The 27,872-nt window shown below is 37.7% G+C and overlaps 6 protein-coding genes and 1 pseudogene across 6 annotated transcripts; 3 read left to right on the plus strand and 4 right to left on the minus strand.

Annotated features, from left to right (window-relative positions):
• The first annotated feature begins 4,061 nt into the window (after positions 1 to 4,061).
• LOC126782700 (2-alkenal reductase (NADP(+)-dependent)-like) lies at positions 4,062 to 6,014 on the plus strand. Its single transcript, XM_050507998.1, has 5 exons — positions 4,062 to 4,349; positions 4,716 to 4,893; positions 4,986 to 5,152; positions 5,309 to 5,391; positions 5,481 to 6,014. The coding sequence occupies exons 1-5, from the start codon at positions 4,104 to 4,106 to the stop codon at positions 5,860 to 5,862; spliced, it is 1,056 nt and encodes a 351-aa protein (XP_050363955.1). The 5' UTR covers positions 4,062 to 4,103; the 3' UTR covers positions 5,863 to 6,014.
• A 1,010-nt stretch (positions 6,015 to 7,024) lies between these two features.
• Positions 7,025 to 8,935, plus strand: LOC126782709 (uncharacterized). The gene is made up of 3 exons (XM_050508007.1): positions 7,025 to 7,652; positions 8,446 to 8,565; positions 8,746 to 8,935. The coding sequence occupies exons 1-3, from the start codon at positions 7,092 to 7,094 to the stop codon at positions 8,758 to 8,760; spliced, it is 696 nt and encodes a 231-aa protein (XP_050363964.1). The 5' UTR covers positions 7,025 to 7,091; the 3' UTR covers positions 8,761 to 8,935.
• On the plus strand, positions 8,755 to 13,473 carry LOC126782687 (protein kinase STUNTED-like; annotated as a pseudogene).
• A 276-nt stretch (positions 13,474 to 13,749) lies between these two features.
• LOC126784020 (GDSL esterase/lipase At5g55050-like) lies at positions 13,750 to 15,539 on the minus strand. Its single transcript, XM_050509530.1, has 4 exons — positions 15,302 to 15,539; positions 14,847 to 15,208; positions 14,089 to 14,338; positions 13,750 to 13,994 (listed from the first exon to the last, which is right to left on the minus strand). The coding sequence occupies exons 1-4, from the start codon at positions 15,537 to 15,539 to the stop codon at positions 13,774 to 13,776; spliced, it is 1,071 nt and encodes a 356-aa protein (XP_050365487.1). The 3' UTR covers positions 13,750 to 13,773.
• A 1,915-nt stretch (positions 15,540 to 17,454) lies between these two features.
• On the minus strand, positions 17,455 to 19,189 carry LOC126784021 (GDSL esterase/lipase At5g37690-like). Its single transcript, XM_050509531.1, has 5 exons — positions 18,922 to 19,189; positions 18,667 to 18,803; positions 18,230 to 18,517; positions 17,829 to 18,078; positions 17,455 to 17,675 (listed from the first exon to the last, which is right to left on the minus strand). The coding sequence occupies exons 1-5, from the start codon at positions 19,187 to 19,189 to the stop codon at positions 17,455 to 17,457; spliced, it is 1,164 nt and encodes a 387-aa protein (XP_050365488.1).
• A 1,887-nt stretch (positions 19,190 to 21,076) lies between these two features.
• LOC126784022 (GDSL esterase/lipase At5g55050-like) lies at positions 21,077 to 22,844 on the minus strand. The gene is made up of 5 exons (XM_050509532.1): positions 22,595 to 22,844; positions 22,347 to 22,477; positions 21,948 to 22,187; positions 21,420 to 21,669; positions 21,077 to 21,297 (listed from the first exon to the last, which is right to left on the minus strand). The coding sequence occupies exons 1-5, from the start codon at positions 22,842 to 22,844 to the stop codon at positions 21,077 to 21,079; spliced, it is 1,092 nt and encodes a 363-aa protein (XP_050365489.1).
• Positions 22,845 to 23,555: 711 nt separating this feature from the next.
• LOC126782678 (L-ascorbate oxidase homolog) lies at positions 23,556 to 27,317 on the minus strand. The gene is made up of 8 exons (XM_050507976.1): positions 27,077 to 27,317; positions 26,853 to 26,962; positions 25,549 to 25,819; positions 25,308 to 25,410; positions 24,876 to 25,221; positions 24,296 to 24,664; positions 24,137 to 24,215; positions 23,556 to 24,007 (listed from the first exon to the last, which is right to left on the minus strand). Exons 1-8 carry the CDS (start codon positions 27,212 to 27,214, stop codon positions 23,801 to 23,803), a joined length of 1,623 nt encoding a protein of 540 aa, XP_050363933.1. The 5' UTR covers positions 27,215 to 27,317; the 3' UTR covers positions 23,556 to 23,800.
• Between the last annotated feature and the right edge of the window lie 555 nt (positions 27,318 to 27,872).

The raw sequence follows: 27,872 nt of genomic DNA on the forward strand, positions 1-27,872 counted from the left end.
CTGTAAGGAATTAGTTATGTGAATAGGTGACCCAGAATCAATCCACCAAGATTGTGGATTGATATTAACAAGATTAACTTCTAAAGAAAAAACTGTATTAGAAATAATCTTACCCTTTTTAGCTAGCCAAGCCTTATAGTCAGTACAATCCTTTTTCATGTGTCCTACTTTCTTACAAAAGTAGCACTTGAATCTGAATGGTTTGTTATCCTTTGGCCATGTGGTTGCTGATGTCTTAGAGATAATCTTGTTAGGGTTAAGCTTGTTCTGTGGATGTGACTTCCTTTTCTTAGGCTTTTCAAGCAGGTAAATAGTTGGAGTTTGCTTCTTAATCCTCTCCTCCTCATCAGAACAGATGGCTATTAGTTCATCTAGAGTCCAGTTTTCCTTTTGAGCATTATAGCTAGTCCTGAGATGGTCAAAACTGCTTGGGAGTGTGTCCAGTGCATGATGCACCAGCAAGGTGTCTTGTACTCCCACCATCATCTCTTTAAGCCTATTGTTGATATTAATCAACTTTAATAAATGCTCACTGACTCCTCCAGTTCCTGAGTATTGCAGGCTATGATATTGCTTGTTTAGCCTAGCTATCTCAACTTTCTCACTCTCCTTGAACTTAGCTGACACGGCCTCCAGGAAATCAGTAGCAAATTCCGGCTCAGCCACACATCCTCTAATGCTTTTAGACATAGACTGCCTAATAACATTCTTAGCCATCATGTTTGAATGCATCTACTTCTTATAGTTAGCTTTGACTGTGGTTTTATCATCTTCTGCTGGGGTTTCAGGTCTATCCTCTTGAAAACAATAGCCTATCTTATCATTCATGGTGATATAGGTTTCTACAGAATCCTTTCAAGCTCTAAAGTTTGACCCAGTAAGCATTAAAACACTGTTGAAGGTGAGGTGTGTGCTACCTAAAGAGCAAAAGAAAATTTTGTGAGTTCTTAGCTTTTAGTGTTTGATGTTTTGTCCTACAATGCCAATCAAGACAAGCATAAAACAAAAATACCATAAAACAACACAGTCATATACTGGCATGTAATTCAATCCATAACTTTAATCAACATTAAGCAATACCTTTTGAGCAATTACTTAACATTCTGTAATTCTTTTCAATAAGCCACACAAGATAAAAACATGTTATCCAAAGAATCAAATCAACATCTTTAGACAAAAGATCTAATTCCAAGTATCCGAATTTATTTTCATCAAATATGCTTATTGTTGTCTGTATTCTAAAATCATATTTTAACCACTTCTTTGGAAGAATAAAATATGAATTTAAAAACACATAACACAACTTTTCAGTTTGTTATCTTGAAAATTCCCTGCAGATATAAAAGAAGAATGCTTTGTGCAATATGTTCAATTATACCAACAGGAAACCACAAACCAATTTTGAGCTTAGAACTTTGTTTTCAACCCAGATAATCTTTATAAGAAAACTAAGCTCTGTGCCATGTAAACCTTTTACAATGTATAAAATTGGGAGATTTTAAACTTCTGCATACATTGTCCATCAATTACAGCACACACATAGAATGCAATCATTCAATTCATTCAATTCAACCATAGAGTATATATTTGCATAGAAAATTAAATTTCTAAGCCATACAGGAACCACACGTCAACCACAATCCAAGTCTCTAAGCTACTCTTATATGCACGCTGGGTGTGCTCTAGGGTTCTTATGTATATTCATATACATATATAAATATATACTTCATATAATCTGCTTAAATTGAAATAAGAAAACCTTTAAGAAAAACCTGTTTTGCTTTTTCCCCAAATTTGCTGCAGTTTTTGAGCGGAAGCATAGAACAAATTTTTGAATCAGCAGCAATTCCCTTTGGGTTATGGATCCAGTAAGAGACGTAGAGGCCTCAATCGCTTCCGATCCAGTCGTCTTCCCAAATTCAGAAACTCAACGTTGTGAAAAACACAACGGCTAAAAATTTTCTGGGTTGTTGTTCTTGAGTTCGGATTTGGTTGAGACCGGATCCGTGTGTTTGCAACCGGTTCGACCCGTAAAGCAAAATTCCTCAGTAGTAACACTCGCGACCAGCAGTAACGCTCGCGACCCTTCGTGACGCTCGCGATCCTCAGTGACGCTCGCGATCATCAGTGATGCTTGCGACCATCAAGTAACGCTCGCGACCATCAAGTACACTACTTTTTTTTGTTAAAATCTAAAACCGATTTTTAGTTATGCAAAACTGAAATTTTTTGTGCTCATAATTGCTCTGATACCATATGTAAATTAAATTACATGATATGAGTACACAACCAAAGATCATATACATAACAACTAATCGTTAATTTAGTGAATGAGATTATCTTACCATCTTCATGAACAACGACACCATGATCCATTGTGCCTTAATCCGAAGTCACAAGGTACTAGGCAAGGTCTTCCGTTAGTCACTACTCTTTGCTTTCTCAATGGACAGAAACTCACACAAATAACTCGTAGTGATAACATGGACGTTTACCATCTATATATAGAGAATCTTTAACTCTTAAGAGTCCTTCCATTAAAGACATCTTGTAAGTTAAGTCATCTTATTTAGATTCCTGATTCAATACTGATTTGTAGTCTTGCTTCTAAACTTAAATTAGGATTCCTTACCATAATGATATAATACACGAAATCCTTAGGAACTAGATTTGATACTATCTTTGTTTCCATGTAGAAATAGATTATGACATTAAACATGATAATCATATAATATATGATATGTCCAAAATTGATCTAACAGAAAACTGGAGAAAAACGACTCTAATTTTTACTTATGTTTACTTTGTTGCATCAGGATTATGGTTCATAGGTTAGTTTAGCTGTATTTGCTATAAATATGTTGGTCCAAACTGAGTATTGATCAGAGTTGAACGAAGCTTGTGATATTTTTCATAGGGATCTTCCTTAAAAGTGTGGACAAGTTTGAAGAAGATGATGAAGATGGTGAAGTCTCTACAATAGTGCAAACCAACAAAGAACCCTTGTTTGAAGAGCACACAAGTAAGGGCGGGCTAGACTCTGGTGAACTATGATAATTAAGTTTTCGTTAGTCTATGCCTTCAGGTATTTTGCTTCATCTCTGAGGTGATACCGATTAAATAACTTGTTTGCATGTTTGTTTTACTGCTCATTTAAGCTGGAAGTTCCTAGTTTACAGTTGCATGTTTGTCGGGTTGCTTCAGTGAAAAAAGAAAGAAAAAAGATTTAAATTACATTTTCCAGCTTATTTCAGTCAAACAGACATGCAAGCAATTTATGAAAATCAGCACCAGAGAGCACAGAATCGTTACATGTTGTTAATGTTAGGATGCGATTTCAAATTTCCAACAGTATAGTGTTGTACAGCGATGTATATAGTTGTTCCCAAAATGTCTAATGGAAAATTTAGGCCAGATTTCCATATCTCTCTCTCTCTCTCTGAATCGAACATGCTTTAAATCCTATTTGGCTACGCAACTCTTGATCAGCTGTTCTTTTCCCTGGAATCAAAACCCCTTAGAATCTGATGTATAGAAGGGATAGATATATTATATTTGATTTCTCATGTATTGCCTCAAAATTGCAATCCAGTTTTTATTGGCAAACTAGATGGAAAGAAGTTGGTCATGCCGGAATCTGGAGATGAATCTAGTTATTTTACCTGCAGAATGACTACAGTTTTACTTTGTCATTTCTCTTTGTTTTATCAATTCTTAGGAGAAGTGCTCTAGAACTAACCGCCGGATAGCTTCATATTGAAGGGCTCATCATCTTAAGACCCTTCCTATTAGCTATAGAGCGCTTCTCCAACTGTTTCAAGTTCCAGTTCATCCCTTCGAATTTCTCCAAGATTGTAAGAATACTTTACAAACCACTCGCAACAATAAAACTGTACGTAACTGGAAATCAGACTTTTCTGGACAGCTAAAAACCTGTCTATGATAACAAGACGTAGCTTTCTTGAGCCAAAAGTCAAGTATAATTCACTACACGTGTCCCACCCCTTCACCTCAAAATTAGACACGTAGAAAAATCAAACTGGATAAGCATAGTTGTAATCTTGGTGTGCTAAGGAACAGACATCAGGTCATAGAGTTCGGCAATGGCTAGTAGTGGTGAAGAGGAGGTGAGGAACAAGCAGGTGATATTCAGGGACTATGTGACCGGCAACCCGAAAGAGTCGGACATGTATGTGACAACCAGTAGTACCATCAAGCTCAAGGTTCCACAAGGCTCAGCTGCAGTGCTGATCAAGAACCTCTACTTGTCCTGTGATCCTTATTTGAGGATCCGGATGGGGCGAATTGAGGGATCTAATAATGTCTTCACTTCCTTCACCCCTGGCTCTGTAAGTTCTGATACCCTTACCATGCTTTGGATTTCTCCAGCTTTTCTTAGTCTCCAGCTAGGAATATCCATGAAATTGGGGTCTTCTTCCGCTGTCTAAACGCTCTTCGTCTTTGTATATATTTTGGTGATAAATTGTAGTTTCCGTAAAGATCTAATCATTATATGTATGGTGTAAAAAGAATTACTTATTGACTGAACAGTACCTAAGAGTTTTTCTTCATCAAGCACATTTTACGTGACTGAAAAGGGTTTGATACACTTTTTAGTGTATCATCTATTGAGAGAATGAAAGAATGTTAATCTAGTAGTAAAGTTGGATACCGAAGCTTGAACACAGTAATTACTGATGCACTAATTTCTGCAGCCATTGAGTGGGATTGGAGTGGCAAAAATTTTGGATTCGGGGCATCCTGAGTTTAAGGAAGGTGACTTTGTTTGGGGAACAACCGGATGGGAAGAGTATAGTCTCATCACAGAACCAGAACAACTCTTCAAGATCCATAACACCGATGTGCCCCTTTCCTACTACACTGGACTTCTTGGTAACTTAATATACACTGTTGGATTCAGGATCATTAGACATTACCGTGTGTTTCACTGTGAATAACTCTAAGCATTTTCCTTATCTGATTAGGAACGCCGGGTATGACTGCCTATGCTGGTCTCCATGAAGTGTGCTCGCCTAAAACTGGTGATTATGTGTTCATTTCATCAGCAGCTGGTGCAGTTGGTCAGCTTGTTGGGCAATTTGCAAAGATGATGGGGTGCTATGTTGTTGGGAGTGTTGGAAGCAAAGAGAAGGTGATCCTAGCTCCAATATCAACTACTTTGAGATATATATGTGTGTGTGATCTTATACAATAAAGTACATTTTAGCTTTTATATATTTGCCTTTTGTGATTGTTTTCAGAGCCAGAGTGACTTTTCAAGGTTTCATTATGGTTTCGGTTATTATAGGTCGATCTATTAAAGAACAAGCTAGGGTTTGATGAGGCTTTCAACTATAAGGAAGAGCATGATCTTGATGCTGCTTTAAAAAGGTCGGTATTTCCCTACACCCCGGCCCAAAGCGACAAAGTTCGATCTATTTGGAGATAATAGTCTTGCTTGATCAATTGTGACCCTGCAGGTACTTCCCAAAAGGCATTGATATTTACTTCGAAAATGTTGGAGGGAAAATGCTGGATGCAGTGCTTCTTAACATGAAACCTCATGGCCATATTGCTGTGTGTGGAATGACCTCACATTACAATCTGAGTCAACCACAAGGGTTTAGCAATCTCATATCTCTCATCTACAATCGAATTCGTATGGAAGGCTTCAATGTTTTCGACTACTTCCATCTCTATCCCAAGTTCTTCGAAATGATGTTAGCTTACATCAAGGAAGGAAAAATAGTGTATCCGGAAGATATAGTCGAAGGCCTCGAGAGTGCTCCGGCTGCTCTAGTAGGGCTTTTTAGTGGTCGTAATGTCGGGAAACAAGTAATTTTGGTTGCTCCGGCCAGTTGAATGAGTTTGATGTATCGTCTTTTCAGGGTGGCTTGTTCATCGTATTCTCCTTGTGCCTATAGTGCCGGACGGCGGCATATATAATTGGCGATTACGCGTGTAGTTAGGATTGAATCTTGTGTTCAATGTGACAATTAATGTTTTGGATTTCATGATTGAAGCTGTATATGTGCTTAACTGCAACTCAAAGAATATGATGAGCGTGTACTAGTTAATGATTACCGTATACTTACAATAGTATAGTAATTAAAGGTGTTATAGTAAACCACTTGTCTAAAACTCATAAACTCAAATTTGTGAACTGAGTAATGTGCTTAGTTCTTCGTGTTTTTTTTTATGATAGTTTATTAACTTGGAATGAGATAGAAGAATTGACATATAAACTCACTTTCACATGTCATTATTAGACTGTATAAGAGACTAACTTTCAACTTTATATACTTTCTCACCTACATTAGGTTCTTTATGGCTAGTATCTTATTATTTGGTAAAATTTCGTAATATTTCGTAGAGTTTCGTAATGTTTTGTAGCATTTTGTAGTGTTTCGTAACGTTGCGCAAAAATTATTATAATTTGTATACTAGGACTAACTTTTGAGTTTTATACACTTTATGACTTAGAGTATGTTCATTTTGGGTATTGTCGTACTATTTTGTATAATTTCATAACATTTTGTAGAATTTCGTAGTAATATTTTATAATGTTTCGTAATATTTTACGCAAAGATTCTAGTATTTTGTACACCAAGACTATTTTAAGACTTTTAAAACACTTTCTCACCTACATAAGGTAGGTTCATTATGACTACTATTGTATTATTTGGTTGAATTTCGTTAGAATTTTCCCCGAAGGACTAATAAGTTAGGATTTTGCTTAACATATTCTCTCGTTACTTTTGTTCTAGAATTATGGTAATTTTGTGCGGTTCACTACTTATGTAGTCTGGCATTTCAATGGCTCAAAAGCCCCTTAAAAAAAAATTGCTCGATACAGTTAAAAACGCCTTTCAAAAAAGCTTAATAAACGTTATTAACCCATAAAAACTAGTTTTCCACTTTTCCTAGCGATGGGTTGGGTACTTAATCTAAACGGTGCACGTAAGCTAGATAACTGAGAACCGTAACCGCATCTATTTATTTATTCTCTAGTCCGATTAAAAACACATCCTTCCTTATTGAAAGAGCACACAGAGAGAAACGGCGAATATCACCACCGTTGGAACCCCAATATGCCGCCGAAGAAGATGGGAGTGAACAGCAAGGCGGAGGCCGCTAGGGCACGGCGGAGCGCCACTGAAGCCGAGCGGAAAGAGACCGATGCTCGCCAGAAGGAGGAGCAGTACTGGCGCGAAGCCGAGGGCAGCAAATCACGCGCCGCCAAGAAGAGGGAGGAAGAGGCCGAGAAGCGAGCCGAGGCCGCCACTCGCAAGGCCGAAGCGCGGCGGCTGGCCGAGCTGGAGGAGAAGGAGCTGGAGAAGATGGCGAAGAAGCCGGACAAGAAGGTCAGCCGCGTCGCGATCCCGGTGCCGAAGGTGACGGAGGCCGAGCTGAGGAAGCGGCGGGAGGAGGAGGGGGCGGCGATGGAGAAGAAGTCGGAGGAGTCGAAGAAGAAGCAGACGCGTACGGCGGCGGAGGAGGAGTACGAGAGGATGGTGCTGGTGTCGAACACCAATCGTGATGATTCGGTTATTGAGGCCAGGACGGTGGAGGATGCCATTGCTCAGATGGCAGTGGCGGAGCCCTTGCTGGTGGATCGCCACCCCGAGAGGAGGCTCAAGGCTTCGTTTAAGGTCCGTTTCGGCATTGTTCTTAATCAAAGTTATGGCTTAATTTGGTTGAGGTTATGGTTTACATGGTTCATTGCATTGATTTTATTGCTTGTGTATATTTTGGTAGAGTTAGGATATGCTTTAGCCTAGTTTACATGAATAGAATTGCTGCCTTTGATAGAAGAGAGAGTGAGCTTCAGGAATTCAAAATGAAAAGTAACTGAGTTGAACAATGGAATAGGTAATGGCTACTCTAGAGGAAGAACTTGGTGTGGGAGTGTGACAGAGTTTACACACATGCTTGTTTTTGTTGGCCCGTATATCTTTGCTGTATGGAATGTTATGTATTTTGAACCCTTTGGTCACGGTGGTGAACAGATTCTGCTTCATTTTGTTTTTCCTGGGTACATGTTATGATGAATTCATATGACAAAGTGCTTTCTCATGAAGAATATAATATATGGCCTTCTATCGGTGTGAGTTATCCACACTAGTAGTGGAATGGAATTCTCATTTGTAAACTAATTATATTGGTTTATGTGTGCAATGTCCGAATATCTTATGCTTAGTGCCTCTTGTAGTTGAATAATTTGTATTATATGTCATTACTGCTGCTGGTTTAAATATTAAGCTGGTCGTTATTTTTAAAAATTGGCAGGTTCATATAGTTGAAATTGCTGACAAAGTACAACTACATGGCTATTGCTAGAAGCTTTATTTCTTAAAGACTGTCTTATTACCCAGTTGGCCAGTTCTATATTACTTTTTATCTGTTGATAATTGTTAATGTGACGAATTGTTGTAAACATTGCAGGCATTTGAAGAAGCTGAGCTCCCCAGGTTGAAGGAAGAGAAACCAGGACTTACTCACAATCAATACAAGGACATGATATGGAAGCTATGGAAGAAGTCTCCCGATAATCCTCTTAATCAGGTACATTGCTATTAATTTCACCAATAGTGTTTTTGTTTCTCTATTTCTCTTTTTTTTTTTTAAGTACCTTGGCTCTTTATACGGAAGGGACTTTTTTATGGTCTGGTGCATCAATAACCTAAACTAAGAGGATATCTTTTTGAACTCGAACCCTGATAGTTTCCATGTTTACATATTCAGGTTGCTGCTGAGTGATCGCTGAGCATGTTCAGTTGTTCACTTTCCAATGGCGGGTAGGCTTCTCCTGAGCTTATTTTGTTGATTTCATTATGTCATCTCGCTTGCATATTTAGTTTTATATGCATATATTGTTTATACTATAGGTAAGTGCTATGCCTGTATAATAAAGCAATGAGTCTCTTATCTTCTAGCCCTTGTGAAGAAGTGGTTTGGCATATAGCACATAAACAAATTTTGTCTTCACTAAATTTTGTTTTTGACTCCTAGTATCAAGACGCCAAACTTATTCACAGAAGAACATGATTCTCTGAAACAAGTTCTTGTAGTTTAACTCTTTTAATTTTTGGTTGACAACCTTAGGTGCAGAATTTTTTTCCAACCTTGTGTTCTGTATGTGTGGACACGTGTCATATTTTCTCAACGGGAACCTTGTATGCTATGAGGCACGGATATGGACACAAGTGTCCATATTGGACACAATACGATATGTAAACACGTCAAATGTAAAAATATTTTACACACGGATATGTGATAGACACGTTAAATTAAATATTAATTTAATATATATTGTGTATAAATATCTATTTTTCTTTGGCCAATTAGAGAAAGAAAGAGAGCCGTTAGATCTTCTTTTAGTTATTTTGTACGATTGAGATTAAAAGAAGGAACTAGCTCACACCCTTACTAACATATACATCCATGCGCGTGAGTCTTTCTAGTCCATATTCAGATCTCCCTACCTCCACCACAACTTCTCTATCCAGAACCCAGAAACGGGCTGATATCATTCATATATCAGAAGCTATTCAAGCTATCAGCACCAGAAATCCAAAACCCCCCATTTAAATTCTCTCACTAGTCACCACCATAACCAACCATATTTTTATTCATCTTAATTCCTTGATGGATTGAAAACTAGATTTGACTGATAAATCATCCGAGTAACTTGGGTGAATAACCTTGAATCCATTCAATGAAATCAACCAAAAATAGTTTGGCAGAGAAACACGAAGAAGAGGGTGTCCATATTGAAATTGTGCAGCTTATGAGAGCAGGTCACCGTGTTGAAATAGCACACATATTTGGCCGTGTCCAGCCGTATCATGTCCATGTCCGACACAGGATACGCTGCCTCCTTAGCGTGTCCATGCTTCATAGCTTGTATGATTTCTGTAGTTCTGAGGAGTGAATAAACGATCAGCACCCTCTTTTGAGTGGACATAAACATGTTCCTCCTTTTGTGTGCGAGTAGCGTCACCCTTCTCCTTTATAATTTTATTAGTCTTATTTCTGCAACTCAACTAAAATGATGACATTGGCTTAGTTATGTAGGTTGGGGGTTATCTTGTAGAAGTTGGGGTTGGACATACTTCACATTTAACAAGTTGCAGCAATCTAGAAGTTCAATCATGTGAGGTTTGACTAAGAAGGCGTTTTATAAATTCGGAGGAAGTTCATACTTTTATAGCCAGTTCACAAGTGGTTGCAGCAATATGGAAATACTGTTTGGCTTGGCCAATTTCATCAGCCTTACTGATCAATAAAGTTTTGTACAATTAGTTGCTTCTGCTGGATCAGAGCTTAAGGTTGCTCCATAAAAAATTTAAAGCACTGGTTTGCTTTGTTTTTATCAACTTGTATTTTCTATTGCATAAAATTAGGAGAAAACGCTAGCTGTTTTGTTAGATATCATCACGATATAAGTCTATAATGACACTGACATTATTATGGAAGTAGTTCATATTCCATTAAGCATTTTCAATTTCCGTACTTTAGCTTGATTGCTTTAGTTGTAGTTTCATCCTGTTAATAGCTTGTAGTTCAGTGTTTGCTACAATCAGTCCCTAGGTTAATCTTCGAGATTAACAAGGGGCTTATTACAAACTCTAAACTATAGGTTTGTTCCTTGAAATTACATGGACCGATGGACGAAAGTGAAATTTCGCAAAAAAATCTCTTTTATCATTATGTTTAGGGACGACACTTTTCTTCTGTATCTGCATCAGTAAGGGTGGGGTGGGCTATTAACACAAGTTAACACCTCAGGTGGCCATTTCACCATAGTACCGGAGGAACTCGAGTCCTCAAATGATGGAAAGATATGCCATTTCTGCTCTCGGGCACGATTGGACTCGGATAAATCTGGTTCCAGCCATCCACTCACCCTAACTTTTTTCTTCCCGTAGAAGCTATGCAAAGTATGTTCAGTGCTACATTCGGACCTTGTAGGGGGCCATTTTTGGGGCATGTAAATGCAACACCAGACAATCACGGCCACTGAATCTCATATTAACTGATGCAATCGAATTTGTTCAAACAAATGATCCTGATATGAAAGGCATGCCTAACCATCCCACTTGCCACTGGTACAGTGTTTAAAACATCAACTAATGCAGTTCATGAAAACAAAAGAACAGTTTCTCCCTATAGATGATACCCAGCCAATGAGTTTAAGGTTTGAAAAACTATACCCAGCCAAATACTTTCCACATTCATGAAGATATCTGCAAATCCAAGAAGGTAGAATCTTTCAATCTCCTTAGAATTATTTTAAAGAAATTTGGAGCTTATGGTTTTTGCGTGCAGGTAGATTTCTAAGTAAAGGTCTGCATGGGAGATTCATACATTTCTGAATTGACTTACCAAGTCAGGGTCAGTTATGCTACAATCCTGACACTTGGTTGCAGCTCTTCAGGGTAATGAAACTATAACATCATCATCATCATCTCTCTCTCTCTCTCTCTCATGTATGTGCTAATTGTGATTTACTATGCAGGCTCAATGTTTCAGCAATCAGTGCTTGCCTGAAAGGACTACCTCCTTCATGCACACTTCTGGTTATAAATAGTGTTGGAAGAATCTTGTTTCAGAGGGAGGGAATTTGTCAACAAGGTTCTGTAAAGGTGGCCCTGCCCCTGCAATATTCTCAGTCATTTTCTTCAGTGTACACCAGTTATGATCAGTCAAATACGGGACAATTGCAAAAGTCATTGACAATACCCTCTGCTCCTCCCATATCATCAGTGCGGCGAATTACTAGAAGGGCACTGTCTGCTGCACATAAAACAGTGGAGGTTTCTGACTTTGTGGCTCAAATGCTGTTTCATAGATTGGCACTACTAGAGGCAAAAGGATCCATCAGGCATTTTGCCTCCCAAGTGCGTCGCCATGCAACTAAAAATTTCAGCCCTGACATGGTCATTGGAGAAGGTGGACACAGCAAGGTGTACCGAGCCATTCTTGAAGATGGTTGAGCCGCAGCTGTTAAAGTTCTCAAAACCACACACCATTCAGTTAATGATCTTTCCGTGAAGTGGATTTTCTATCTAGTTTGAAACACAAGAACATAGTTCAGATAATCGGGTTTTGTGATTGTGGAGAGATGCTAGCGATTGTGTATGACCTTGTACATGGAAGCTTGAGGAGTAATTTGAGACAACTGCGGTGGAGTGAGAGGATGAAAGTTGCAATTGGTGCAGCAAAAGCTTTGGAGTAACTTCATCATTCTCACAACCCTCCCGTCATTCATAGGGATGTCAAGTCTTCTAACATTCTTCTCTCCCATGATTGTGAACCCATAGTGAGTTCTAGAATAACATCTTGAATTTTCTATAACCTTCCAACGTATATTAGTTTTACTTTCATAGATGAGATATTGATATGTGCTGTTACTTCTGATTTTGATGCTCAGTTGTCCGATTTTGGAGCAGCAATGGTACTTCGTCAATCTCAGCATACAGATGTGCCATGTGATGTTGTTGGGACGTTTGGATACTTAGCTCCAGAGTATGTGATGTGTGGCAAGGTTGATGAGAAGATAGATGTGTACTCATACGGGGTGGTGCTTCTAGAACTCATTACTGGGAAAGAGGCTATTCAAACTGACCAGGAGATTCAAGAAAGCTTAGTACTTTGGGTAATGGAAGAACTTGTTGAGCGTTATGACTAACTTCCTGAAAATGGTCAGTTCACCTGAAGCTGCTGTAGTCTTTGCTCATTGACTTGCAGGCAAGGTCCCTACTAAGCTGTGGCATATGCGAACGTCTATTTGACCCTTACTTGTCTGAGGAATATAACAAGGAATAGATGGAAGTGATGATGATAGCTGCGCGCCTCTGCCTGATGCATTCATCTTCTGGAAGACCAACCATGACATCAGTAAGTTCAACACTTCATTTGCATGCTACCTTTAGATCATAAATCAAAATTTTGTTTCATTTTGAGTATACAGATGCGTTCCCTGAAACATTGAGACATATTGTTTTAACAGATACTAAGACTATTTGAGGAGCCAGATCACTGGTTAAGGATGCAGAGAGAAAGAGATGAGTTTCTGAAAGGGACTAATTCAAAAGATGAAACAGTTACCTGAATCTTACCCCAAAAAAGAAAACAGTTACCTGAATCTTACCCCAAAAAAGAAAACAGTTTCTTGTAAGCTCGCTTACGTACCACAGAGACTTCACCGTGTGATCAACATCCTGCAACATCGCCCGTATATACACACAGAAATGTAGTGGAAATCTATTGTTGAAAAATTGTAGAATGACTAAGTCAAGCATAAATTGTCTGCTCGGTCTCCTGATATTTGAAACCATTATCGGATGCGTTTGCAGGGATTTTGGCTAGCTTTGTTAAAATAAAAATTGTTCAGTTTCTGGTAAATATCTTGCCTTTGTAAACTGATATCTGGTATCTCATGCAAAATGTTCAGTTTGATATCATCTATCCACGCCAGTTCAATTTTACTTGCTTTGTTGTTTCAAGATTCTATGATCAGTGTCTCATTCAACTTATACAACAAGTTTAAGCTGAAAATTGGGCAGGTGCTTATACTCGTGATAGTTGTACCTATAGAACTGAACTTTTTAGAAACATAGAATCAAGAGTTGTTGAGATAAAAGTTGATTCAATTTGTGAGCCTTACATTAATAAAGAACAGATATAATTTTAAGGTAGAAGTAAAACTAATGTTTGTTTCTGTTGACAGAATTGATCATTGTATAAAGGGCAATGGTTTGCTGTTGTTTAAGCCTTAGCCAACTGAGCAAAATTAATTGGGGTTACAAACTGTGGCCCTCCACCATAGAGGGTTACAGCAGCCAACTTATAAGCAGCCTGTGTTGGATGAAACCGATCCCAGAACAAGTATTGATCGCGATTTGTACAGAGATTTGCATCTGGTTTGCAGAAGTTTTCAGCATTGAGCTTTCCAGTTCCACAACATGCAGTGTCCACTTGTGTAAAATCTGAAGAAGAATAAAAAATACATTATAATTTATTAGTTATTCTATACCTCATGCTTAACTGCAGTTGTACCATTAACAAGAAAGAATTGCTTACTGAATGCAAGAGGGTTCTGTATGACATTTATGGTCATTTCGAATGCATTTCCAAGTGAGTACTTCAAGCCCTCAAATTCTGAGCTGAGCTTGTTCATGAGCACAGCCAGCTTTGAATGGAAAGCTTTTGCATGATCATTCAGCTCCTCGATACAGCCGCCAGTGGCATTAAGAACTCTCAGAGATGGGCAGCAGCCAATCGGGGCAACACTGATAATTCCTAACTTCCTTGCTCCAAGATTGAGTAAAGTCTGCAAATTAATATAGTGCTTGGCTTAACTATAAGACTTCTAAAACTATAAAATGTTCTCTTGGTAGACAATCTCACAACATAAGACCAATCTGTGAAAATAGACCAACATTAGGTGGATTGTAGGCTTAATCTGAGTCTGATTGACAAGTTCCCCAAAATTCATTACCACATTTTTTACATATGATGAGGCTGTTCTTCTGTAAGTAGTGTTTCAGTAGCTCTGAAGTTTCATAAAATATTTTCAGGTTTAGTTTATATTCCTACTGCAGGAAGCACTTAGAGAGCTTCATGTCAAGTAATTTCTTCAAAGTGCTTCCTCAAAAGCACTTAAACAAAATACCTCTTTAACCCTGAAAGCAGTTTCAACAATTTTCTTCCGACAGACATCAGTCAAGCATTTTTCATTATCTGATTGGGTTTGGGAGCAACATCAAATCAGCTAAATATTCTTTTTAAACCTTTATTTTTAAAATTCAAGAAACTTAGAGCTAAGAAGAGTATGTTACCTTCAAGTGATTCTCATAAGTAGCTACTAAAGAGGACAAGAACTGTTCCTTAGGAATTGAACTGTTTGAGCTGTAGTATTCAAACATGTCATTGCTACCAATGCTGATGAAAAATAAGGACTTCGAAAGATATGTCTCAGTTGCTACAGGGCCCATTAAGGCACTTAAATTGCTCCTGACTAAAGAAAATTGTTGTATCTGCTCTGCTAATGGAATACAATTTTTATTTATTCTTTGACCAGTGGTATCAAAAATGCCAGACCCTCCAGAAGCAAAGCTGAAGCCTCCAAACCACTTGAAAAGAGAAGATGAGTTGAGGGAAAGAAAGGGCTTTGGACTTTCCTCATAACCTAATAGATTGGCTACATAAGATCACAAGATTATATGTTAAGCTAGTTCCAAGATGCAGCAATGCTGCTAAATATTCTTGCAGAAATGGAATAATTTCAACTAACCAAGAAAATCAGCTGTGTTAAGACCATTGCTGAACCTTCCGGTGGGTGTTGAGTTAGAAAAGTCGATTCCATTGTAGGGGAAATCAGCCCTGGACATGCTACTTGGCAAGAAGTTATTGGTGCCAACATCAGCAGTAGAGTCACCTAGGATAAATATTGCTGGCACATCTGCTTCTGCTCCATTAACAGCTAATACCAAGGATAGAAAAACTAATGGAAACCTCCATTTGATTGCCATGAGAGAAATATAGAGAGGTGCGAAAAAGTCAGTACCAAAATGTGTTGCATGAAAGAGTTACCTGTAATGGGATTTTTATATGGCTCTACGTTATAGAATTTCATATAGTTCTACTCACTTGCTTCCAAGAATTCACTCAGAGACATATACAAGGGGTTGATTTCTCAGTAGGCAAATTGGTCTAGTGATTGTCTATCTGATATGGCCGGACGACCATTGACCAAAATAATTACCATTGCAAATCACCTTAGCTTTCTCTGCTAGAATTAGTGAGCTTATAGTTAATATGTTAGAATGTAGGAACCAGTCCTACTGGTTTTGTGGTTCTCCGCCCTTTGTTAGAGTTTAGCTGGTGTGCGACCCTCACTCATAACATTATAATCACAGCTTTCATCACTGTTAATCACCTTAGCTTTCTCAAATTGGTTTACCACGTATAAGAGTTCAGCTCGGGTGGAACATCCTTTTGTAACATCATCGAAACTCACAGAGAACAAATTGACTAGGTGTTGTAGACCTTCTAAGGATTTCATTTCCAGACCGGATTATATGACCATGAGGTAACAATATAGATGTATTAACTAACACTGTATGCAGTCCTTTAGAGGAGGTTACTTTGTCATCCATTTTTTATAAACACAAGATACTGAGACTATTTCCTAAGACAGAAACAAGGAGACAAGTGGCCGGTTTATTTGTCCTCATGGGGTTTAACTTTCTTCTTCATCTTTCTTGGATCCAAACAAACTACACACAGGTGACACAGCAATTGTAAGTTTTCATAACTAACCTAAATTAACATGTAAACAATTGTTCAAATTATTGAACTTTCATGTTGGTTAACTAACCCTCCAGCAGTGTTCTAAATATCGGGATATATCGGGGATATATCGGCGATATTTAGAAACCGATAGGATAAATGCCATATCGCCTCAATATATCGGTTAACTCAAAATATCGGGTCAACATGCAATATATCGATATTTCGGTTTGATCCGATATTTCGGTGGATTTTTTTTTTCGTTTGACTTTTTTTTCGGTGACTTTTTTTCGTTGACTTTTGTTTTCAGTGACATTTTTTTGTTGACTTTTTTTTTCTTGTTACTTTTTTTTCAGTGAATTTTTTTTAAGGAGACGATGTCGTTTTGAGGAATTTCAACGCAAATAAGCAAAATGTGATTTATGAAGATGATTTTATCTCAGAAGATGAGGATGAAGATAATGGAGAAGATGAGTTTGACTTTGATTCTAATGATGAGAGAGTTTATAATGCATGAATGTATAATCAATATCTCAATCTATCTTTTGTGCACCTATTTTTGTTCAATTAGTACTTAGTAGTTAATATTATTTGGTATATTTTGAAGTATATGTTTATAAATATATTAAATTTAAATTAAAAATTAATAAAAATGATAAATCCGATATAATCCGATATATCCCCGTTATATGCTTATTTTACAAAACCGATACGATGCCGATAACCACTATTTAGACCATTGCCCTCCAGATGATCAATGTTTGCTTACATAGCTACTATACACTGCAGTTTTTTTGGATTCATTATTTGATATAATCACCTAATTATCTTCTTCTAGCTATATGTACAGTCGTAGCCATATATCTGATTACTGATCCAAATTGCATAGTTTAGTTTGGTAGTTTATAGTTAAACAACAAAGTGAAGCTGAATGTATCATTTATCTCTGTGAAACTGCTTTTTAGCTAATATTCAAATTGAACGCTTCGTTACAGTTTGAACTTTGCAAATTTGGAATCAACATGTATCTGCTTATTATGAACTAAATTTCTAATGCATGCTTAATTGATTATTATTAAAGGAAATTGGAAAAAGTAGAGTGAAAACTAAAACAGTATGCAACTACAGATATGATGTTGAGTCATCACCAAATAGCTAAGCCATGGCCAACTGATAAAAATTAACTGGGGATACAAATGGTTGTCCACCACTGAAGAGGGTGATGGCAGCCAACTTGGAAGCAGCTTGTGATGGATGGAATCGATCCCAGAATAAATACTGGTTGCGATCTGAACAAAGATTAGAACCTTGTTTGCAGAATGATTCAGCATTTAACTTCCCAGATCCACAACAAGCAGATTCCACTTCTGTAAAATCTGAAAAAAAAAAAAAAACTATGAAGGTAAGCATTTTGTTTACCATTTTGTGCTCATGTTTAAGTATACCAAATTAGTAAATATAGTAAAATGTATCAGATTGACAATTGTGAGCATTATGCTACTAACTATTGATGGAGATAATTTGCTTACTGAATAGAAGAGGGTTCTGTATGACATTTATTGTCATTTCATATGAATTTCCAAGGGAGTACATAAAGTCTTCGTATTCGGTGCTGAGCTTGCACAAGAGGGCTTCCAGTTTTAAATGGAAGGCAATTGCATACTCATTCAACTCCTCCAAACAACCTTCAGTAGCATTGAAAATTTTCTGAGATGGACAGCAGCCAATTGGCGCAACGCTGATGATCCCGAACTTCCTTGCTCCAAGATCGTATAGAGTCTGGCATTTGAAACACAAACGATTATCACTCCTCCAAATGTTGTCATATACAATCAAGTTGAATTATCTATATATCTACAATACTGCATGAATAATGACATACACAAGACAGTGTTGTGCTTAACATAAAATTAAAGAAAAAGTGTGTCACCTTCAAGTGGTTCTCATAAGCCAGTTCCAAAGAGCACAAGAAGTCTTCCTTCGGAATGGAACTCTTTGAATGGTAGTATGCAAAAAGGTCATTGCTGCCAATGCTGATGAAGATCAAAGACCCTTTAAGATACTTTTCAGTTGGTTTCACACCCATCAAGGTCGTAAGGTTGTTCTTGACAGATGAAAATTGATGCATCTGATCTGTTAATGAGATGACATGTTTTTGCTGGTTTCTGAATGATACACCAAGTGGAATATTTCCAGTTCCAAACTTCATCAATGTCAGCTGAAATAAAAAAAGAGTAAGAGTAAGAGTAAGAGTAAGAGGAAGAGGAAAAATAAATCATCTTCTTCTTTCATGTAATTCTTTTTCCGGATTGAACATTATATTGACAAAGAGCCATCTTTTGCTTAAAGACCAAGAAAGTGACTTACCATAGTCCGACCAGTTATATCAAGAAGACCAGACCCTCCAGAAGCAAAGTTGATACCATTAAACATCTTCTTTTGAAGAGAAGAATATTTAAAGGAAAGAAAGGGGCTTGGACTTCTTTTGTAACCAAAAAGCCGCGCTATATCGCCAAAACAAGCAAAATCAAATGTTAACTGTTAAGCCTAACAATGAGCTTTCCCACATTTTTTTTCTTATGAAAGAGAAACTATGGGAGTAAATACAGCATATAAACTAACCAAGGAAATCAGCACTGTTGAGGCCATTGCTGAACCTTCCAGTGGGGTTTGGACCGCCAGGAAAGTCAATGCCATTTGGGGGAAAGTCAGCTCTTGCCATGCTATGCGGCAAGAAGTTATTGGTGCCAACATCTGCAGTTGAATCACCAAATATGAAGACTGGTGGCAGTGCTGGCTTAGCTGCTGCAGCTAAGCTAAGAAGAGTTATAATCAAGGAGACAAATAGAGGAAGAATCCATTTGTTCTCCATGAAAAAAGAGTAACTCATTTTTAGAGAACAAATAAATCCCCAAAAAATATGCTAGTCTACTCCGGCAAATGTTGGTGTATGTTGCAAGAAAGATCAATTCTAGCTGAACTGATGAGGGAAAAAATGGATGTTTTAGAAAGTATATATAGTCTTGGTTAGGCGGTCACTTGCAGCAAGAATATACACTTACAAATATAAGAGGTTCACAAGGCGGACTGGCCTAGTGATTCATATTCTACTGCCGGATTAAGCAGTCACCAAATTATATTGTTAATCAAAGTTTCCCTTTAGCCTTTTAGATTAGGACTTAGGAGAGTAGACATAATGTGTTTGACATCACAAATGATAGGATCAACAGTCTCATGAATCACATGCATGTACTCATGACATTACGAATACATCTATCAGATAAATGCATCTGAGACCATTTAGACAGAACTGGCCGCAGCCAGGCATGCCAAGCAACTCCAATACTTGCGTTTCATGCCATTGATTCGATCTGGAGTAACTCGCAAGTTTTTTCGGACTACACTTAGAATTTTGTTTTACTGATGACAAAAAGTGTTCGATGAAATGCAACCATGACTTGCTCATGAAAATAGGACGGTCTAGAATCATATATGTACTGTCACTTTGTACAAACACACAAATTGACAATTTTACATTATTTTCTTTGACAGAAACAAAGGAACCAATGGCCGGTTTAATTTGTCCTGATTGTGGTAACTTTCTCCGTTTCACCTTTTTAGAAAGGTCCCAAACTCCCAATTATTTTACCAAAAGTGAGCTTCTGTGCCAGTATTGCATTGATGTGTACACATTAAGATTCTGTGATCTGATCAATGCTTTTGAAATGCGCAAATGTAAACTTTTGATGAGTAATGATATATAAGGATAGTTGCATGATTAGTTTATATTTAGGCATTCATGCTTCAATTTTAGTCTCAATGAAATCTCTCTTGAAATATTGAAGGGAATTAAATATTGTTTTATGTTGGAACCTGTGCATTTGAACGTATCGAGAGTGAAGAGGTTGATAAAGTAGCATGATAGATAGTCACCATGATAGTTAATTAGTCACCACAAATAATATCTGATAGCCTATTTCTTATTTGTTACCAGGTGTATTTGCTCATTGTTTTCTATTTAATATCCATAATAGTTTAAATATTTTGTAAGAATCATAACCTTAGTCCACCTAAACATCAAATAAATAAGATGCATGAGATAATTTGATGCATCATATGAAACTGAACATTAATTATTTGACTTGATCCACAATCTAATAATTAAATTGCAGCTGGCGTAAAATGAACACATCCTCATCGTGTGATAACATTTGCCATTAACCTCTGTCACATTCTTCTTTAAAATTTTGAATTTCCTCTTCAAAGAAAAATCATCATTCTAAAGTTTCATGCTACATTTGAGTCTTACGGAATGTAATTTTCCTAATGCCATATATAAACCTACATTTCAATGCACGATCTCCACAATATCAAGCAACAGACCATGGCTCATGAGAAATTATATAGAGTTGTGTCAACTTTTACAGTTTCACATCTTATATAAAAAACAATATTTGATTTTCGGTTAATACAATGGCCTAGTTCCTATTCAACATTCATAGTTTTTTTTTAGAAAATATTCAACATTCATAGTTAGAACAAGGGAGAAGCTGAAAAATTATCTACTGTATGTGCAATTTTGTTTTGGCTGATATTATTGATTAAAATTAAGCTCTAGAGACTGTATTTTGCAAACCAGAAATGAATACTGACTGCATAAATGCCAAATTTTAGTATAATAAAGCTTGCAATAAACTTAAAACATAGAAGACAATCTGATTTTGCTACTGCAGACACAATTAATTTGTCTAGCTAGAGGTAATGGTTAGTTTTGCTGCTAAGCCTCGGCTAACTGAGCGAAGTTAATTGGGGATACATACTGTGATCCTCCCCTGTAGAGGGTCACAGCTGCCAACTTAGAAGCCGCCTGTGATGGATGGAATAGATCCCAAAACAAGTATTCATCGCGGTTTGAACAAAGATTAGCATCTGATGTGCAGTAGGTTTCACCATTGAGCTTCCCAGCTCCACAACATGCAGCTTCCACTTGTGTAAAATCTGAAAAACGAGACAATCGGAATTAGAATTTAGATGGCTGACATTTCCCTTGACAACATGTTATACACATGCATGACAAAGTGTCAAGCATATCATGACTTCATCAAGTACTAATTGCTTACTGAATGGAAGAGGATTCTGTACGACATTTAATATCATTTCATATGAATTTCCAAGGGAGTACTTGAAGCCGTCGTATTCGGTACTGAATTTGCACAAGAGAGCATCCAGATTAGCATGGAAGGCTACTGCATGATTATTCAACTCCTCCAAACATCCCGCAGTATCATTAAAAATCCTCTGAGATGGGCAGCAGCCGATTGGAGGGACGCTAATGATGCCAAACTTCCTTGCTCCGAGAGTGTATAAAGTCTGTCATTTGTAAAACAAGGTTCAGGTTATGAATGATGATATTTTAGAAATTTTCTCCTACAAAACAGTCTGACAATATATCATGTTTATCTAGCTACACGGTAAATCTGTTTAGGTTGAACTTAGACTATTTTTTTGCTTGGATTAATGCAAGAACAGTAATTGTTCTTCCGAAGTTGTTGTTGTCGTTGTTTTTTTTTTTTTTTTTTTTCAGATTCTCAGTGTCACACTGGCCGGCCAATGTGGTATAGCATAATAAAGAGAAGTTTGTCGATCACCTTCAAGTGGTTCTTATAAGCAAGTACTAAAGATGACAAGAACTCTTCTTTGGGAATGGAACTGTTTGAATGGTAATATCCAAAAAGGTCATTGCTCCCAATGCTGATGAAGATCATAGACTTCAAAAGAAACTTCTTAGTTGCTGCCGCACCCATTAAGGCTGTGAGATTGTTCTTGACGAATGAAAATTGCTGTATCTGCTCTGTTAATGGGACTACATTCTTTTGGTTGTTGAATGAGGCACCAAGTGGAACATTCAAGGTTAGCAGAAATTGAAATGAAAAATAAGACTACTAGTCATGGTTTTAGCCATCTCTTTTCAAAATTCGACATCCGAATGACGAAAAGCCAATCTATGCATTAAATAACTTGTTATCAAGAAAATGAATTACCAATGTCTGTCCAGTTGAATCAAGAAGACCAGACCCTCCAGAAGCAAAGTTAATACCTCTGAACTTCTTCTTTCGAAGAGCAGTAGCATTGAGAGAAAGAAAGGGCCTTGGACTTCTCTTGTAACCAAATTGCTGGGCTATATATAACACCAAAAGAAGCACTATGTTAACCTTCAGAACAGGCAAAAATTCAAAATTTTTGACATGGAGTTTTAAACTCGAAAGTGAGCTCTTCCAAATTAACTAGTACCAACCTAGAAAATCAGCACTGTTGAGGCCATTGCTGAATCTTCCAGTGGGTCTTAATGAGTTAGGAAAGTCGATGCCATTGTGGGGAAAGTTTGCCCTTGCCTTGCTATCTGGCACGAAGTTATTAGTTCCTATATCAGCAATTGAATCACCTAGTATGAAAACTGGTGGCAATACTGTCTTAGCTGCTGCTGCTAAACTAAGAACAGCTATAAACAAAGGTAGGAGTACAGAAAGAACACAGTTGTCATCCATGAGAGAAGAAAATAATGAACAAATTAAACCTAATTAGAAAATGTGTTAGTACACAATTATGTATTTCAAGAAAAGCCTATAGTGTGATTGATGTTGGATACCGAATGCCTTGCAACTATATATAGTCCCAGTGAGCAAGCCGATCACTTCTGGTGAGAATATACACTTACAAATATAAGAGGTTCATTAAGAGATTTGTCATAGTTATTATCTTCTTCTGATCATTGGCCAAAATCTAGAATAGCTTTGCTAGATAGAGACTAGGATGCACTCTTACTAATTCAATTATATTAAGATCATGTATTACATTTGCTGATTACTTTTTTCAGAAACGAGACACAAGTAGATAGTGACCTCAATAACTTTGTTCCATCATTCCATCACTTTCGAGCAAGGAGACTTGGCCGGTTTATTTTTCTATTCTTTTTTTTTTTTTGAAAGGGAAATAACCCCAGGGGATGTATAACCTGAACCTCGAAAACTTTTACATGCATCTTAAAAAGTACATCCTCAATAATAGAAGGTGTCTCTCCACAGTTTAAAGTTTAAACCAAAGATCAGACTGTAATGAAGGTAAAAGCACTCATGTACTACCTGCAATCATCCAAGACCTAACCAATAATCCAATATCAGAGTAGTCTTCATCCAGGTTACCAAGGGCCATAGCAATCTCAGTACAGTCAGTCTATTTTTCCTCATGGAGTTGCTTGTCTAGTTCACCTTTGTAGTTAGTTCAACAGCTAAACTTTCTATTATTCTTTTCATTGATTTAAAAAAATTGTACAACACGTTTATGCACATTTTTCCTTCTAATTGCTCAATTACAATCGACAGAACTAATTGATATTTCTTCACCTTATTGAGGAACTATAAAATGTTTCTTACAAAAGAATGGACACTCAATTTGAATGGTTAATGTTGTATATAATAGTCTTCAGCAGCTAGGTCTCTTATAACTATCTACTTGTTCTGCCAGCAGCTCTGCCACAAAGAAGAGCATTCCTTGGAAGAGGGTACTCGTCTCTAACAGACCCCACCGGTGAGTAAACTCGTAGATAAAACTGTTGTCCGAGGTATTGTCGAGTCCAAAACTGACTCCTCACGTTCCACATACCTACATTGTCCAATGCTACATAAACTGCAGTCCATGACTTGGGATACACCTGTTGCATCAAACCAGAAACTTGTAAACTTGAGTACTAAATGATCAAAGTGACAGTTTCATATGATTGTATGTTCTATTTAGGAGGGTGTTCAAACTTAGAATCTTAATAACTAGGTTGAAAACTGACCTGTGTAGTATGTCTTGAAACTGCATCTACAAGATTGTACTCTTTTCTACTATCTGGTGACCATTTTCCTCCATCCATTCTGGAAATTCAAGTAAATATGTGAGTTATAGTGAAGGGAATATGTAAATTACTGGTGGTACATATCATTGAGATGCTTACCCAACAACCCAGAAGTAGTATCCATCAAGGTGCCAGCTCTGAACAATATTCTCAGGGTTCTCAAACACAATCTCTACAAAGGCTCTGAAGTCAGCACCCATAACTGCAGTGTCAAGGTACAAGCTCTTTAGGCCAGTGGGATTATCTTGAATGCTTCCAACTTTGAACACTCCATCAATCTTGAAGTGGTCTGCAAGCTTCAGTGGAGTGTCAGCAGGGATGAACGACACACCGTTCACTCCATATCTCTGCTTCCCATTTACTTGAGCAGCTGAGCTAGATAGTCTGATGGTTCTGCTTACAGGTACAAGACCATAGTGGTATGAGCCTTGTGGATTTGGTCTAGGTCCACTGGCTGTTAGATTAGTCCTGAAATGTACAATTTATAGAGATAACGGTCAGATCAATCGGTGGAACAACATTCTGAACAAAAAAAAAAAAACTACTTGCATTGCTCCAGCCTCCAGATGCAGATAAACTTCGGTGGGTGATTTGCTTCTAGCCTTCTACTTATGTGAGACAAAAATATAGTACATGTAGCATTACTTTGATGAATTAGGTTAACTGGCGGAAAACATACCTAATGGTACGAGCCTGGCTAAGAGACCAGCCCGTTTGGATAGTAGGCCCGCCGGGAATGGGACCGGAAACTTGACGCCCTGAGTTGCTGTAGTGAAGGACGGCGGTGGAGGTGAGGACCTTGGAGGTGAAACGGGTTGAGGTGACAATGTAGTAGTCCTGAGGAGCCTGATCGGCTGTGACCAGCACAGAGAGTGATTGGCCAACATGGATATCCAGCGATTCATAGGAGGTCTGGACAGTGTGAGTTCCTTCAACTTCAACCAGCTTCATTTGGTGACCCTGGATCCGGAAGTTGAGTGAGTTCTGCATACCCACATTTGATATCCTAAGCCTGTAAGTTTTGCCTGCAGGAGTAAAAAGATGAAGTGAGCCTCGAAACTTAAAGAAGTAATTTTGGCGGCTATAGCTAATCACATTGTCTGGAAATTACCTTGTTCAACTGTGAACCATGTATCATTGCCTCCGCGGCCATTGATCAAAAGACCGTGTGGGTTAGGAAGGCGATGACCATAATCAAGAACAGCTTGTAGTCTCTGCAATATTCCGAACAAACATATAACTCGTTAATAAATTACAGAAGAAATCTTACATGGATCACATTAGTGAATCATATATAATACAATGCAGGAAATGTTATATCAGTGGATGATAGCACATAGTGAAGTTGTTACCTTGTGATCAAGAGTGTACCAATCTCCGATTAGAACAGAGTAGTCAGCAGCTGGTTCTGGGAATGGGACTGGAATTCTAGGCCTGCTGAGGATCTTAATGGCACCGAAGCCACCAGCAGCCTTGTGAAATGCGAGAGATGGGAAGTAGTAGAAACTGCCAATTTGATCCTTCACTTGGAGTGTGTAGGTAAAGTTCTTGCCTGGTGGTATAGGGCATGTTGTCCCATACACTCCATCTTGGTATGAATTTCTCCTCTGTTGAACTCCATTCCTGTTTTGGTTTCCCCATATTTAGATTTAGTTAATCACATGAAAGATGTGACACAAATGTATCAAAGCTTGGAATCTTAACTGAAAATGCTAAGTAATTGAATAGGGCCACGAATCAAATTATATATCTTGAATAACACATATCGGTCATATAACCGGACTCATCTAAACAAGACATGACATAACACAATCTATCTTAACATGTACTCGTTGCACAATATTGTTTCATACCAAAGTTCATAACCGACTTTCACATCCTTAATCGAAGGTCCAAAATAGGCCAGACAAAAGAATTTGTATATGATTATATCCAGGAAGTAATGAGCTTTGAGAGACTAAGAAATGGGATAGATTTGGAAATAATTAAAGAAACTTTTTTCTTTAACATGAAATTTGGATGAACATTAATTTCTTCTATTGCTGAATTAGTCATAAATTTGAATGTGTAAATGCGTGTGACAATTTCTTGGTTTTGGCACCTATCCATTCGGCAAAAAATCTGAAATAGTCACATTGGCATGGGCGACCAATTCACATGTAAGAAATTTGGAGTCAATTTTGTGTTGCTTCTGTATGAGCTGTTTGGAATCTGACTATATATGAAGGCAACCCGTTCTAATTGGAATGCCGTCTAGATTGGGATGTACAAAATCATTATATTAATAACACCAAAGATTTAGTCACATTTTACGTACGCGTCTCCATTTGTACGTCATACTCTATATGGAAAACTAATTCATTATGTAACCTTTGAGGAAATATAAAGGCATATATCCTCATATCTGAGAAAATAGATCATTTAGTGATAAATATACATTGTATTTTCCCTTGTAAATACAATGTGTGACAGAAACGAAGAGCTAATTACCATAAATTTATTTTTTTAACAGATGTCATTCAATTCATTGATAAAAAAAACAAATGTAATGCTTCGAATAACTAAGCAAAAATGTTTCTTATGAAAAGAAGGTGATGAATATAGTGATCGGGAAAAAAAATACGAGAAAAATAAAGGTTGAAAGAAAAGAACGGACCATGTAAGAAGGAAAGGCTCTGGCAAGCTATTGTGAACGTTAATAATGAGATTGTCATTGGTGACGGAGTATATTTCCGGCCCCGGAAATTGTCCGTTTATTAGAATCCCCTGTAAAAAAAAAAAAACCAAAATGCCTTCAATTTCCCAATCCAGAAATCACAGAAAACGAACGATCAAAACCATCACAATATCTCCACACTCATCACGAGTCGAAATACGAACCCGTTGTTTGACGCCGAGAGGGTATATATCACCATAGGTCACATTCCACTCAAAAAACTTATAAGGGTCTTCACCATTCACAAGTGTGACGAGAGCAAGAGCCAGAACGATGGCAACGAAATGCCACGTAAAACCCATGACGGAAGACAGGAATCAAGCCGGTGATTTCAGATAAACTCCGAGGTGAGATGATCGGAAATGAGATAATGGAACAGTAGTGAGGAAGACTCAGATGTATAGGTTTTGGGTGTGGGGAGAGGTATAACTGACCAGGACTCGTATTTAAAGAGTGATCGATCGGAGTATTAGACCAGGTAGCGGTGGGCTGACCACGTGTCGAGGAGAGACTAGCTCGTCTGGTTATTCTCTGCGGACGAGTTAGCATGAGGGCAAGTGTTGGCGAATGGGAATGGAGGAAGGGGGTAGGAAAATGACGAGAATGGCCTCGGGTTGGTGGCGGGCTAACCGCGTAAAAGCATTTTGCAAACTAATGCATGGCTGGAGATAGCGAGTGGGAAAATGGCCGTGATTTTGGACGCCGAACACGGTTTTTTCATGTGCCCTTCCTTCTATTTTCTAACCAATCAAACACGCCCACTTTTTTTTCTACAAAAGCTTGCGGCCTTTATCGGTGCTTTAAACAAAAATTGAATAATGTTGTGGGGGGTACGAGAAAATGAGCAAAAATAATAATTCAAGATGAAATTATTGGAGTTTTTTTCGATGCTCATGTACATTTTTCGGGTATGGAATTCTCTTGTTCGTGTTTAGATGTACGTCGTGAGAGAGATAGGTA

This window comes from Argentina anserina, chromosome 2, assembly GCF_933775445.1.
Source record: "Argentina anserina chromosome 2, drPotAnse1.1, whole genome shotgun sequence".
NCBI classification, from domain to species: Eukaryota; Viridiplantae; Streptophyta; class Magnoliopsida; order Rosales; family Rosaceae; genus Argentina; species Argentina anserina.